The sequence below is a fragment of the Gymnoscopelus microlampas genome (assembly GCF_963454915.1).
Source record: "Gymnoscopelus microlampas genome assembly, chromosome: 13".
Classification (NCBI taxonomy): Eukaryota; Metazoa; Chordata; class Actinopteri; order Myctophiformes; family Myctophidae; genus Gymnoscopelus; species Gymnoscopelus microlampas.
Genome location: NC_139950.1, coordinates 40,991,269 through 41,006,993, shown reverse-complemented (window position 1 = coordinate 41,006,993; position 15,725 = coordinate 40,991,269). Strand labels below are relative to the sequence as shown.

General features: G+C 41.9%; 1 protein-coding gene across 2 annotated transcripts in view; it reads right to left on the bottom strand.

Annotated features, from left to right (window-relative positions):
* Positions 1–6,475: 6,475 nt before the first annotated feature.
* LOC311059076 (striatin-like) overlaps positions 6,476–15,725 on the bottom strand; it is a 42,162-nt gene continuing 32,912 nt past the window's right edge. The window contains exons 8-17 of one of the 2 annotated variants that reach the window (XM_084076696.1): positions 14,532–14,642; positions 12,961–13,104; positions 11,816–11,952; positions 10,751–10,926; positions 10,614–10,661; positions 10,356–10,477; positions 9,816–9,983; positions 9,000–9,140; positions 8,578–8,766; positions 6,476–8,183 (exon numbers count right to left, since the gene is read on the bottom strand). In XM_084076696.1, coding sequence (XP_083932822.1) covers positions 8,014–8,183; positions 8,578–8,766; positions 9,000–9,140; positions 9,816–9,983; positions 10,356–10,477; positions 10,614–10,661; positions 10,751–10,926; positions 11,816–11,952; positions 12,961–13,104; positions 14,532–14,642 — 1,406 coding nt within the window. In that variant the 3' untranslated portion in view covers positions 6,476–8,013. The remainder of the gene's footprint in view (positions 8,184–8,577; positions 8,767–8,999; positions 9,141–9,815; positions 9,984–10,355; positions 10,478–10,613; positions 10,662–10,750; positions 10,927–11,815; positions 11,953–12,960; positions 13,105–14,531; positions 14,643–15,725) is intronic. The other variant, XM_084076697.1, reaches the window with a different exon arrangement.

Sequence of the window (15,725 nt, the reverse complement as noted above, 5' to 3'; positions counted from 1 at the left end):
AATTCTAAAAGGCGGGTTAAGGATGACGTGGCGGGTTAAGGATGACGTTCCCAATTGTGCTTTCCATGCCAGCGTGGCTCAAGAGTTAAACACAGGGTCTGAAAGTCGAAGGTTTGAGGTTCAAGGCTCCTGAAGAACATTTTCACTGTCCATCTAAATTCTAAAAGGCGGGTTAAGGATGACGTGGCGGGTTAAGGATGACGTTCCCAATTGTACTTTCCATGCCAGCGTGGCTCAAAAGATAAATCAAAGGTTCACAAACTAAAGGTTCGAGGTTCAAAGCTCACTCAAAACAACTACTAAATAAAAACTAAAAGGGTAATACAACAAAAAAACAATGGAGCTGTGGTCAATACAAACTGGTGATGAAAAAAACCAATAAAAAAATGTCTCAAACAAATTCATGTGAAAAAAACAGTGGCCACAAAAAATACTAAAATAAAAATATTTAATTAATATGTACATTTATTAAGCTCCTCCCCCTGGAGGTAGGCTCCCTCCATGCTCCTCCCTCTCCTACCGGAGCTAAAAGAGGGCGTGAGGAGGGAGGCGGGCTTCATCCATTGTTCTCGCCTTAAAAAAGACCGAAAATTGAGATCTTCCCTGACCAAGATTCAAACCCACGACCATCCGCTGGTGAAGCCTATGCTTTACTCTTGCACCACCAGGCCTTTCACATTAATCAGGATTTTGAGGTTATATTTAAAGTTAAAGCAAGAGGTGACAGGTCAAAAGATGAAAATCCACAGCAAACACCTCTACCCCTGACAGAATGACTGGATCTACTAGATACACCCTCTGATGATCAGGGAAAGGGTTCATTATGACACGACTGAGATTTAGGTTGTTTAAAACCATCTGTTAGAAAACGTTTACCCTGGCTGAGTCTGAACCCAGATTTACACTTTCATTGAAAGGAAACAGAGAGATGTTTCGTAATGTCATAAAAATTCATACCCTTTTTGTAATTTATAAATTCCTTAGTTTCAGATGATCAAAACTATAGCAGTTTTGGTGTTAAATCAAGTAGGCTACATTGTTCTCACTTTGGACTGGACATTAAAAAATATGTCTTAAGTTTTCAACTATAGTTCCCAGAGGTGGGGACTTGGACTCGAGACTCGACTTGACTTGAAGTCCCGATTTTGATGACTTTAGACTTGCTTGACCAAATCAAAAATAGACTTGGACTTGCTTGGGACTTGAATGCCAAAGACTTGAGACTTGACTTGACTTGAACGCTAAAGACTTGAGACTTGACTTGACTTGAGCCCTCTTGACTTGAAAATTCAAGTCTTTTCAAGTCACTTTCAAGTCACTTAAGCAAGCCAAAAATGTTTAAAAAGTGTGCATCAACTATAATGTTATTAGTCAGAAATCCCGGCCGTCAGTGACACCTAGTGTAGTGTTGCCAAAGCTGCTTATTTACCCAAACTTTTGGACAAAATTTGGCTCATGCTACCATGGCTCAAGAGAAAACTCTGGGGTTTATAAACCGAAGGTTTAAGCTTTGAAACTCCTGGAGCACATTTTCACTGTCCATCTAACTTCTAAAAGGTGGTTTAAGTATTACGTTCTCTTTTATGTTATCCATACCTGTGTGGCTCAAGAGATAAACACAGGGTCTGAAAGCAGAAGGTTTGGGGTTCAAGCCTGCTGAAGAACATTTTCACTGTCCATCTAAATTCTAAAAGGCGGGTGAAGGATGACGTTCCCAATTGTAACTTCCATGCCAGCGTGGCTCAAGAGATAAACACAGGGTCTGAAAGCAGAAGGTTTGGGGTTCAAGGCTCCTGGAGAACATTTTCACTGTCCATCTAAATTCTAAAAGGCGGGTTAACAATGACGTTCCCAATTGTACTTTCCATGCCAGCGTGGCTCAAGAGTTAAACACAGGGTCTGAAAGCAGAAAGTTTGGGGTTCAAGGCTCCTGAAGAACATTTTCACTGTCCATCTAAATTCTAAAAGGCGGGTTAAGGATGACGTGGCGGGTTAAGGATGACGTTCCCAATTGTACTTTCCATGCCAGCGTGGCTCAAAAGATAAATCAAAGGTTCACAAACTAAAGGTTCGAGGTTCAAAGCTCACTCAAAACAACTACTAAATAAAAACTAAAAGGGTAATACAACAAAAAAACAATGGAGCTGTGGTCAATACAAACTGGTGATGAAAAAAAACAATAAAAAAATGTCTCAAACAAATTCATGTGAAAAAAACAGTGGCCAAAAAATACTAAAATAAAAATATTTAATTAATATGTACATTTATTAAGCTCCTCCCCCTGGAGGTGGGCTCCCTCCATGCTCCTCCCTCTCCTACCGGAGCTAAAAGAGGGCGTGAGGAGGGAGGCGGGCTTCATCCATGGTTCTCGCCTTAAAAAGACCGAAAATTGAGATCTTCCCTGACCAAGATTCAAACCCACAACCATCTGCTTGTGAAGCCTATGCTTTACTCTTGTACCACCAGGCCTTTCACATTAATTAGGATTTTGAGGTTATATTTAAAGTTAAAGCGAGAGGTGACAGGTCAAAAGATGAAAATTCACAGCAAACACCTCTACCCCTGACAGAATGACTGGATCTACTAGATACACCCTCTGATGATCAGGGAAAGGGTTCATTATGACACGACTGAGATTTAGGTTGTTTAAAACCATCTGTTAGAAAACGTTTACTCTGGCTGAGTCTGAACCCAGATTTACACTTTCATTGAAAGGAAACAGAGAGAGGTTTCGTAATGTCATAAAAATTCATACCCTTTTTGTCATTTATAAATTCCTTAGTTTCAGATGATCAAAACTATAGCAGTTTTGGTGTTAAATCAAGTAGGCTACATTGTTCTCACTTTGGACTGGACATTAAAAAATATGTCTTAAGTTTTCAACTATAGTTCCTCAAACAGTGCTGTATTATGACCACAGATCCTCTATGATTAACTGAATTAAGTTTAAGAAAATACCACTTCGCACTCATGGCATGCAGCATATCAATCAAAACAATGATCAATTATAGGCAGAGCTCCATACTTCGTTTTGAGGTATTCTAGTGACTCAGGGATAACAAATTACATAAATTCAACCACTTAAATGTAATGTATTTATTGCAAAAACCAACCAAGAGTGTTGCAAATGGCTGAGTTTGTAACAAAATGAGGAAACTCACACAAACAAAGAACGTTTAAATAATTTTATTAAAACCAACTTCACCCCATATGGGTAACCGGTGAGCCTCAGGGCTCAATACTAGTGTATTTTCTGTTTTGTGTTATTATTAGGAAAGTTTTGACTGAAAATAGCCGATCGACAAGCTCACAACGTGTCGCAGTGAGCTTGTCGATCGGCTATTTTCTGCTAAAGCTATACCCATAATACGGATACTGGGGTGGTTAACAGTGCTTAAAGGGCAACTTTGGTAGAGGTTTGGGTTGTGTAGTTACCTTGCCATGATGCATCTCCAAAGGTGGGCAAGAAATCTAAAATAATTGCTACATTGATAATTAAAGAAATGCTCCTCATTGAATTACATTGTAGGCTGAAACAGCTCTCAAAGTCACTCTTTTAGCACAAACGAACGCAAATAAAGTTTGATTCAGACTATAGAGAACATCACCAAACCCAGTACCGTTTGTTTTTTAAATAAAAATGCTAACATCCTGTTGATTTTGCTATTTTTATTAAAAAGAACTCGGACTGGATCCGCGGATCTGGATCTTCAAATAGTAAAATCAACAGGAAGTTGACATTTTTATTTAAAAAAAAGAAAAACAGTACTGGGTTTGGTGATGTTCATATTGACTGAATCAGCTTTGTTTGTGTTCGTTTACGTGCTAAAAGAGTGACTTTCAGAGCCGTTTCACCGTACAATGTCAAATGAGGGAGCATATTTTGAATGATCAATTTCTATTCAATTATTATACAGCAATTATTTTAGATTTCTTGTTCACCTTTGGAGTTACATCATGACAACCCAAACCTCTACCACAGTGATCTTGTTCTTTAACAAGCAAAATCCAAAAGGCTGGAGTGCTCCCAGTGAGCTTCACGGTGAGAGAGAGAGAACAAGAATGAAGTCCAGCCACCTCTTTTATAGAGGACAATCCAGGTGGGCCAGATCTCCACTGATGACACACTCCGCCCTCCAATCATTCTGACACACATGACACATGGTTAGTAACCATGACAACCACACCAGTCACCCTGACACACAAATAGATAGCTGTGCTGTGAACAATTTAGGCTGACAAGAACAAAGTATTTTTTTAACGACAGGACTGTATGGCATTTTGTTTATACTAAAGTATTGTATGACTTATTTTTTTATGACACAGTACGAGTTTAGTATGACTTTTCTCATATACTATTGTGTCAATGTAGGAACTGAATTAATAACAAGCTAAAGTCCTTTTTGCATCAACTCCTCCAAGGAACAGGCCATATGGTGTAGTTGGCAGGGCTTTATTGAAGAAAAGGTGACATTAAAAACAAACAATTAGACAAATAATCATACATTGATGATGATAATGAAGTGCACATTAGCATTCACACTGATTTACATGTCAACCTTAAAGTCACATCAGACAATGAGCATGAAACTGTCACTTTTACAAACTGTAATAAAAGTTATCCTTGCCTGGGCGTACATCTGTGCTGGAGGCTGACGACAGGGGAACAGGTTCTCCTGAGAGCAAGAAGCTGCGATGGAGAGATGAGTGAATGACATGGTCCAAGGAGTCTCAGATTCACTGAAGCAGTTAAACCGTGCCGGGTACAGAGGTCTGACTGTTTTTTTTTTTACCACTATAGAACTGTTGTGTGTATTTGAGCATTGCCCTGCATGCTATTCAGTGAAAGATTACAGCCAGCTACAAACATGAAAAAACACCTATAGTGTAGGTCAGGGGTCTTCAACGTTTTCAGGCCAAGGACCCCCTAGCTGAGAGAAAGATGAAGCAGTGACCCCCTCTATAATTGTATAAAATTGTGTTTCAGATTAAACTTTTTTGTTTACTTAGTCTGCTCTTTTTACCCTCTACATCTTTGCCAAAAAAAAACGATCTTGTGAGCTTGTAGATCTGCTATTTTTGGCTAAAGTTCTCCTCAGAAAAGGCAGGGCTGCCAACATTGGACTGTCAGAATCCAGGAGATTGGTTGGGGGCGTGGCTAGTGGGGGGTCTGGGGGTCCTCACTACCGAAGTTTGTCACTACCGGAACGAAAGTTAAATCCAGAAAAATCACTAAGTGTGGAGGCCAAAATCGTCCCCCCAAAAACCTGTTAGGAGTACGTTTCAGGCAATTTAGAGTTGATTGGTAGTACTTTGTAGTGACTTTTTGGTGCCTAACATTCATCGAGCTCTGGACTTAGTAAAAAAAAAAATCACCATTGTGTCACTACCGAAACGAAAGTTTGTCACTACCGAAACGAAAGTTAAATCCGAAAAAATCAAAAAGTGTGGAGGCCAAAATCGTCCCCCCAAAAACCTCTTAGGAGTACGTTTCAGGCAATTTAGAGTTGATTGGTAGTACTTTGTAGTGACTTTTTTTTTTTGGTCCCTAACATTCATCGAGCTCTGGACTTAGTACATTCTTTTTTTCACCATTGTGTCACTACCGAAACGCAAGTTTGTCACTACCGAAACGAAAGTTAAATCCGAAAAAATCACTAAGTGTGAGGCCAAAATCGTCCCCCCAAAAACCTGTTAGGAGTACGTTTCAGGCAATTTAAAGTTGATTGGTAGTGACTTTTTTTTTGGTCCCTAACATTCATCGAGCTCTGGACTTAGTAATTTTTTTTCGTTTCGGTAGTGACACCATTGTGTCACTACCGAAACAAAGTTAAATCCGAAAAAATCACTAAGTGTGGAGGCCAAAATTGTTCCCCCAAAAACCTGTTAGGAGTACGTTTCAGGCAATTTAAAGTTGATTGGTAGTGACTTTTTTTTTGGTCCCTAACATTCATCGAGCTCTGGACTTAGTAATTTTTTTTCCCGTTTCGGTAGTGACACCAGTCATGGCACTATGACTGCTCTCTCATCATGATACTGACTAAACTATGATTCTATGATACGGACTAAACTACTACGATTATGATTCTGACTATGATTCTATGATACTGACTAAACTATGATACTATGATTCTGACTAATGCAGTTGGGCAGAAACCTCTTATCTCCATATTCTCACTTTGTGTGTTTTTGTAAATTAACAAATTGATCATACTACAGTGTCACACAAAAGCATCAGATACACAAGCTTGAAACGCGGCGCGAAGCAACGCATTTTGAGCTTGTAGATCAGCTACTTTTGCCATTTTTTTATTTAAATCATGAAAAGTAACAGTTTGACATATGAGGTTTCCACCCGACAATGCCTTATTCATGAAGCAATCCGGTGTGTTCAGGCATGCTACACAGAAACTACCCAAACATGACCAATAATGAATAGCCTGCAGTTTTTGAAAAATGAAATTACAACCCCAGATTAAATTTTACAGCAGTTTTATTTTTAACAGACTTTCATATACAAACCAGTGACTTGAGAAAATGGCTCATGTGAAGCTGTACTGTACACAAATAATATCTCAATTGATTTGTATTACTTGGGACACGTTCCTCATCACAGAATGTTTACAGTATACTGTAATTGCAGCTCCGGGTAGAGTCAGGACTTTAGTCCCTTACTTTTTGGATGCATCACTCATGTTTTCAAATAGTCCTACAGAACTGCACTAACTTCCTGCTAAAACATTGGACTACTGTAGATATCTGATACATCACACTGCAGTCAGGCATGTCCACACAATTGGGAAAAACTACAAACGGTACAAGCCATTCAATTCAAACAAGAGCAAAGTGGCCAAAATCGATTGGTTATTCCTAAGATGGACATCTATCACCAAGTTAGAATCCATGGAACCAAAATGGTTTACTCAGAGACATTACACTTGTAATCTTACTTCTGAAGTGTACAGTTACTCGAAAATCTAACAAACAGGCAATATAATTGTAATGGTCTGTTTCACTGTGCCAGCTTTGCTTTGAAATGCACAAAACTGATTCCCCAACCACACTTATCAAAAAGGAGCACTCAAACTCACGCTGCACAATAAGTTTTAAGACTGAATATATATTTTGTTTATTATAAGTATTTGTAATTTTACATCCAATGTTTTGTTAAAATGGACAACATTGTGACAACTTTTTTTTTTTTACCTTTAACTCCACCCACCCCCACCCCGCCCCCACCCCCAACAAAAGCTCGGTAAAATAACATTTTCAGGACCTTTTTAAAGCAAAGGCACATTTTGTCAATAAGTGTTTTTAAAAAGGAAAGCAAAAAGGAAGGCCGTCAGACAAGAGTCGGTCTCGGAAGCAAATTAAAAGCGAGAGGCTTCCACGACAGCCCCTAGCAAGCCTTCAGGTACCCCACATTTCTAGAATTATAACACAAAACCTGACTTGAGGAGGAAGGGCCCTGTCCACACTGATGTGAGAGGAAACCTTAGCCTGGCGTGGGCCCCGGGGAGTCGGGGTGAGCATGATGTTGTAGGGGGTAGAAAACCTGCGTGAAGCCTCACTTCTCCAGGCCATACTCACACAACGCTTGTCCTGACCCTCCTAGCTTTAGAGGGGAAGTATGGGTTCATCTATATGGATGCTGTCTGAGGAGGGGATGGATGTGTGGGGGGGGGGGGGGGGGCGGAGCTCTGTGGCCCGTCACACCCAGGCCTGCCTGGATGGTTGAGGGGGACATAGGTAGCTGTGTGCCCATTAGCAGTTCTCCTCCAAGCTGGCCTCCCAGCCAACTACGGCCCTTTCTATCAATAGTCAGGGCCCGTTTGAGGCTAGCGGCTACATAGTCTGCCAGTCAAACAGGAAACCAGGGGCCAGAGAGGGCTGTGGTGATGTGGGATTGGACCCGTGGCTGAAGGTCCTGCCCCTTCTGTATCTCTATTGGTCCCTGACCTTTGGGAGGCTGCGTCAGTGAGCGGGGCTGCAGGGCTAGAGGGCAGCGCCACGTCATACGAACACCTTGGCGAGGGCGTCTGCCCCGGCACTGGCTATGTAGCATTTAGTCGGATGGAACGCCACATCGTGGATCGACTCCTCAAACTTCTTCCTGTGTGCTGTAAACTCCTGGATGCAGGTTTTACTTTCCAGGTTCCACAGACGGATGGAACAGTCATGACCTGCGGAGAAGATTTGTGACATTTATTTTCTATACGTTAAAATCCACATTTGTGAACATGAACAACCGTCTAATGCGGATAAGTACGGTAGTAATGTACTTCCTGAGGTGGCTTAACTCACAGCGAGGGACTAGTTTCGGATTTATGGATTCCTAGAATATTTGGCTGAACTATGTCTACACATAAAAGACCAGATTAAACAAAGATAATGTTGCAGGCCAGCGTATTTCCTGTAATTCACATAATCTCGCAGGTCCTTAGGCACTTGACACACGCTGACTATGCTGCCCAGGGGCATGTTTTGCATACACCCATACATAGCGCACATGTAAATTATCCAGATTGTCAACAAGATACTCCTGTTCATGCATAACTTCGCAGCTCTGCTACTTACTGCCCGACATCAGATAGAGTCCATTAGGGTCCACAGCTAAGCTTGTGACAGCATCCAGGTGGGCTACCATGGAGTGGATGAGCTTTCCTGTATTGTTGTCAAAGAAGCTGATGTGTCTGTCCTCCTGCGCTGTGATGGTGATGGGCAGGGTGGGGTGGCTGAGAACTTTGTTGATCTGACAGGGAGTGCCTGGTCAACAGCAGAGAAGAACATTAGACTTGACAAATGAAGTTCTCAAAATGACAGCTCTAAATAGAAAGATAACAAATACAAAAAACTAACAGAATAGACCCTCTACAACAGGCATGATACAATATTTAATCCAGAAAGTTTACCCTGTATAAAACAGTGGTCATTTAACTGCGTCCATCAGACTTAGACCATTCTGTAAAAAGAAAAGCAGTCCATGAATGTGAGCCTACCTGGCTCCAAAGTGGACTCCAGGCTGAGGACCAGCTGCCGGGTTTCCATGTTGAAGAGACCAATCTGACCACTGGCAAAGGAGGTCACCATGTGGGCGGGTTCACTACACACAAGGTCTACTGAGGAGGGTATGCCCAGCACTGAGGAACACAAACACAAACTTCAATTTGAGTGTTGGGCACAATGAAACCAGCCTTTGGCTTTTTTTGTGTCTCATCCATTTGGCATTTTTAACCCATTGTACTGCTATACTTTTAAAAATGTAAAAACAATAATCATTCAAAATCCATCCCATTCACCATTGCTATTGAAGAAAGATAATGCAGTAAGCAAATTATTTGGGTGGCCATATTTGGTCACCCAAATGGTGGGGGACAATTATTTTAGTGCTAGTACTACTAGTGCCTGCACCTTTCAAAAGAACAGCACATGATAAACATCGATGTGCTCAAAACAAGTATTGTCTTGATTGCGGTGAAAATGAGGCACAATTTGGTAGTGATTGTTGAAAACTGGGACCTTTTATTGTCCCAGCTTGAATCCGGGACAATCCCGGCCAAACTGGGACATCTGGTCACCATAACAGTACAGTGGAAGGCATAAAAAAACATCCCCTATGTCACCAATTATTCTCTATTAATTCTCAAATGCTACACATTGCGCTGAATACTGCTTTGCAAAACTCTAATATTTTAAATATGCCTTTGTAGTGCCAGACTACTCCTTGATCCTTCTCTTTTTTGTCTTTACATTTCCTGCGTGAGACAGAACACTGCAGCATAAAACAAGCGACGTCTACAATGGCTTAACTGTACCTTTGTCCTCGTTGAACACAGCGAGGGCATTGGAGGTGTTGTTGGCGTCCCAGAGTCTCACGGTGCCGTCTCCAGAGCAGGAGAGCAGGCGCTGGTGAGCGCTGCTGTACACTAGGCCCCACACGGAGTCGGTGTGTCCTAGCAGCGGCCCGCGCAACACAGACGGCTCTGTCACAGGGAACACACAGGTCAATCAGTGGTTCGCAACCTTTTTTTGAGCTGCAGATAACCAGCACATTTCTTACAATCCTGAAGTACCACCGCACCTAGGCATTACACAGTCATTTCTATTTTATTCTCAACATTTGATTGATTTAAGAAATATAAAAAAACAATTAACAAAAAGGTACAATATATACTAAATTACTAAATTTAGTATAAATTACTAAATGATAATATTGTCCCATGGACCACCTGTAATAATTATGCCATGGATGGACCACTGGTGGAGAAACAGTGGGAAAGATGATTCATTCCCTCCAACTGCCAAGTAAAAGAGGGCAAGATAAGGTAAAAGGGTATGTGGGATGTTGCCATTACCGTAGGAGTCATAAGGGTCAATGTTAGGATTCGGGGTGTTCCAGCACTGGATGGTACCATCAATCCCTCCACTGAAACACTGATCCCCCGTGCTGCTCATCACCACGCACAGCACTGCTCCCCTATGGGCAGAAGGAAGAAGGCTTTTCAAAACAAAAACAATGGGTCTGCAGCTTCTCAAGTGTTACTTTGGAATACCTTAACCAAGCCTGACGGCATCCAACAACAGTTTTATGGATTTTTGAGAGGCATGTTTACCTGTGGGCCCTGAAAGTGTAGATCGGTTCCACATCTAAAGAAGCACTCCTGTCAAGAAAGAACACGCACATCAAAAAGGTGCTCAAATGTACATTTTGCAGGTTGCTTTTGGAGGCATAAAAAAAAGAAATCCTTACTTTTTGGCAGGAGCGGTCTTCTGAAGGTTCCACATCTTGAGCGTGTGGTCCTCTGAAGCAGTGACCAGAACGGGCTCCACAGGGTGGAAGGCCAGCCCACGGATCCCATCGAAGTGGCTCCGCAGGGTGAACTTGGGGTTCCATGTCTTCCGCAAGGCATCCTTATTGTTGCCAATCTGAAACAGAGAGCGAGAGAGATTAGATCTCTATTGGACACTCATATATCTATCAAACACATTAGATGCAATCAGTGTTGATTTCGTCGACTAAAACTATGACGAAAAATGTTCGTCGACTACCTTTTTTCACTGACGAAAACTAAATAAAAACTAAGCTACGATGACTACAACTAAGATTAAATATATTGACAATTTCGTCAACATATAAAAAATAGACAAAAATGTTAGGGAGGGACTAGTGGAGAAGAGATCCAGTAGAACTAAAAGTAATTTTATGTTTGGTTGCGCTCGGGTGTTGCGCTCTGAAAATAGCAGATCTACAAGCTCACAACGCGTCGCGCTGCGACGCGTTGTGAGCTTGTATATCGGCTATTTTCAGAGCGCAACAAAGTGTAAAATCAGCCATTGCGACGCCATCAAGGCACCGCCAAAATACATTTTAGTCGACTAGATCAACTGTAGATTTAGTCGACTAAAACTAGACTAACAGTAAAACATTTCAGGTTACTAAAATATGACTAACACTAAATTACATTTTATTCAAAAGACTATGACTAAAACTAAATCAAAAATTGCTGTCAAAATCAACACTGGATGCAATGCACGTTTTTAGAGATATTGGTCAGGAGTAGTCATGGAGTTTGTGGCTATACTGTATAAGGAAAGAATCTGAGGATGGCTAGACAACAAATGGGTCCAGATTACCCATGTAAAACTATAACCGGTAATGCTGCGATTTTCAGATGCCAACATGACTGGGAGCCAATGTGTTCAGGAATATACAGGAAGGGTATTTCACATGAGGTCATAGGCCACCAAGGATCAAATGAACAGGAATAGCTTTTTCCCTGGGGACATCCGATGCCCTTACTGTGCTACTACTCACGTCATAGGCCAGGCCGTCTGCCTCGTTGGCCACGGTGAGGCCCGCCAGCTCCCCCAGGCCCAGCTCACTCTCCATGACCTCGTCAGTGCTCATGATGAACGATTTCCCTGAGGTGGGTGGGAAGGTCAAAGCCTCGACTGCGGAGCGGAAAGAGAAAAAGAGAAATGTACTCAATGACTGATCATTGTCCCGCAGGTCACTCACCTGACTAATTTATGTCATTTCCTTTAGGGCATGTTCACACTGTCCTTAAAAATTGGCATTGCCCTTTTACATTAAAAGACATGAGAAATTACCAAAAGGCGTGCTTTAAAAGTTGACAACAGTTTAACATTTTTGGGAAATGTTCATATGACGTGGGGAACATTTTATGAACTGTCCAATCACAATAAATTGTCTCGAGCTTGCTAGCTCAACCCTCTGCAACAGGCCTCTTGCTTGTAACCTTTTTGAAAAAAATCTATGAAAGAAATCAAGAATCAGGCTACTGAAGACAAAGGTCAAATGCAGGGACGATTCACGGTATTCAGTATACTGTGTATCGTCCCTGCCAGGCCTGGAATTTTGTCATTTTAGGGGCAAGGCCACTTGGCCTTTGGTGTTGTCCATTTTTTGAGAGTGCAAAGGCCAAATGCCAGGGCAGGAAGGCATCAAATAAAACAAGATTTCAGTCCAAAATAATTACTTGAATTTAAGGGTTAAGGATGATGAAATTTAATATGTAGACTATCTCCAGTGAACTAAATACATTATGGTATCCATGCTCAGCCCTGCACCAATCAAAGTTACTGGATTGGTTTAAAGATGGGGACTCAGGGGAGTTACGAATTCAGAATCTCAACAAAGACGCTGGTGTCTACATGACAAGAAAGAGACACTTGGGTCTACATATTGACAAGAAAGAGACAGAGGAGAAAGTGGTACAGTCAGCTGGGGCATTAAGGCCACTGTGGCCTCAGGGCATGCCATTCTTTTGAGGGGCACAAAGCCAAACTGAGGGGCAACGACAGCCATGGCCCTCGTGAAATTCCTGCCCTGGTCCCTGTATAATGATTCTGCTTCAGAGGAGGTATGCACTATGCATTATACAGTATATTCTCACAACGCTTCTAAATCTGAGCTAGGGTTCTACGGAGCATAATCACCTTCGTCTGTCCGGTTCGCCTCATGTTCGCTGAGTCGGGCCACGGTTGGTCGGGGCTGGGGGGCGGAGGGAGGCTGCATGTGGGACATGTCCTCGGCGTCTCTCAGGTTAGCCAGCATGTCCTGTAGCTTGGACCGGTTGGGCCCTGCTCCAACAAATGAACAGTGTTAGCAAACAGCTATGAGGTAACGGAGACTGGGGAAGGGACAAATAACAAAAGGAGGCCAACTATATGACAGAAAAAGAATTATGGATAAAGCAAGGACAAACAATGGCAATAATAAAATACATAATATTTAACAAAAAAAAAAGCATCTTCTGAAAGAAAGAAAGCAAGATGAATGAGGAGAATCAAAGCATTAACCAAGAAGAAATGCAGAGGAATAAATCAGAGTATGTATGACAGCAGAGTCCTTGTTAGCTGAACGTAAAGAAAGGAATAGAAGTTTACAAGGAGGGTTGAGTGTGGAGGCATTTATTTGCAACATCAGCGCTGTCTATAAAAAAAAGATGAGTCCAGGAAGGAATACATAATATGTAATATGGCGGAGCCTTTATCCAAAGCACCTTAATCGTGCCATTTTAGCATGAAAAGCAGGGAAGTCAGCTCCATCTATTTACGCTTTTACGGGAGCCGTTTTTGGAATCAGGCACGCTGAAATAAAATCCTCCACATCCTAACACATTTTCCTCCACACACACCCACGGAAGTGATGAGCCACAGTGTCGGTGTGAAGGACAAAAACAGAACAGAGCTAGAGAGGGGGGAAGCAAAAGGAAAGCAGAAGAGAACAGGAGAACGCAAACATGACAGAATGCCCATCAAATATGAACAAAGCTTAAACATTAAGGAGATATGGTGTCTGTTGGGTGTGAGCTTTGGGTGTGTCATTAAATGAATCAATTGTAAGAAATAAAACAGAAAACCGTGTAGAGCTTGGGTCTTGGAGCAATGTGAAATCTACAGTTTCACCAGTTTTAGCAAGTCCCTTTATAATCTTTTATCATAAATGAAAACTTAAACCAATTCCAAAATTACTAACGACCATAATCACTTTAGTACAAACATGGATGATAAAATAACACTTGTAATGTGGTCATGATGATTAAGGGGAAGATGACTCTCTAATCTAGCATTAGTCCAGATCGGTGACAGATGGAACTTGTGGTGGAAACTCATGTTAATATTAAATAATCTATGATACTTGAGGGAGTGGACAAGATGGCGTTGGACACATCATTTCGTCACATAAATGAAATGGGGGATCAAGGCATGCAGCATGGAAACACAGCGCTGAGTTTTGGAGTTTGGAATATGGGAAGAGAAATAATGTAGACAAATAGGCAAAAGCAACAGAAACACAAAGGCAATCTCTTTTTATAATGTGACAGACAGAGGACAGAATGGAGGACAGACCTATGCCAGGTGGAAGGCATAGGGAGGAGCGGCTAGAGATAGGAGATGACAAAGAAAGAAAGTGAAGATGTTTGCTGTTGATCTTTTTGGCCCTTTTCTGCTGAACTTGTCAAACAACGCAGAGAGAGGAGAGGGAGGTGACCGACAGGACTTACTCTTCACCCCCTTTTTCCCCTTGCGCTCCTTCCTGTACTGCTCCTTGAGTTTGGTTATCAGGCCCTGGTCCACATCCCAGGCCTCAGAGATGGGACCCTGCTCGTCCTTTTCTACACAGGGGGGGAAAAAACCAGACCGAGAGGCTGTTCAAAGGGGCTGCCCCGGCTCAAAGCGTCGAACGGCAAGGAAGGGCGAGCCACGCCGCTCTCAGACTCATACTCTCCTGGAGGTTGTCACCTAACCCCTGGACAATTTCCTGGACAATGCTGAAGCTTGTCGACCAGACTGGGTAGGGTGACCGGCCCAGGCCCTCATCCCACTCCCGTCCCTGAGAGTTCGGTCCAACAGTTCAAGGAGGGTTCACAGGGAGGTGGAAACCTCGAGGAGAGTAATGGGCCTTTCTAAGAACTGAGATCGGCGTCTTTTGCTGTTAAAGAGACCACCGACGCTGGAATCCCGAAGTTCACTCTGACCACGAGAGGCGCAGACTTCACTTCAGGAGTTACCCGCTGTGGAAGTGAACCCTGCACTCTCAGCAAACTCTTTTCATCTTTTAATCTGAAGCCCGAAGGCTTCATCTGATCAACATGATGTCAACTGCGGTGTTCTTTCATCTGGATGCATGGCTTCTAGATAATAAGATTAGCTGTGTAATTTTATTATAAATTATTATAAAAAATATTTAGAAATTATTTTGGGACAGTGATGAATCACAAATATTAAAGCAACAATTATAAATCATGGGTAAATATAATTAATCAAACCAAAAGAACAAAGAAACACCACACTGTGACATTCTTGCTTTGGTGAGACATGACATTCTTGCTTTGGTGAGACAAATCTGTTGGACTCATGTCGGCCTTTGAGGGAATCAGTTTGATTCTATGAAACACAAGGGTGGGACAAACACACTGTGTGGACACAGGCTGGCTATGGGAACACACAATGGACAAGATCACAAAGGTATGTGTTAAACAGTCATGATTTATGATGAATGATGAGCAAACGATCACCAGACTATGAGCAGATGTCAACTGTGACAGGAGAAGTGGGGAAATTATTAAGTCATGAATAAAATTAAATCAAAATCTTCAATTGCTCTGAAACTGGTATATTTCAAGGTACCAAAAAAAAAGGACATCTTCAAATGATGTGGTTCATCCACTGAATACAAAAAAAATAAAAATATTAAT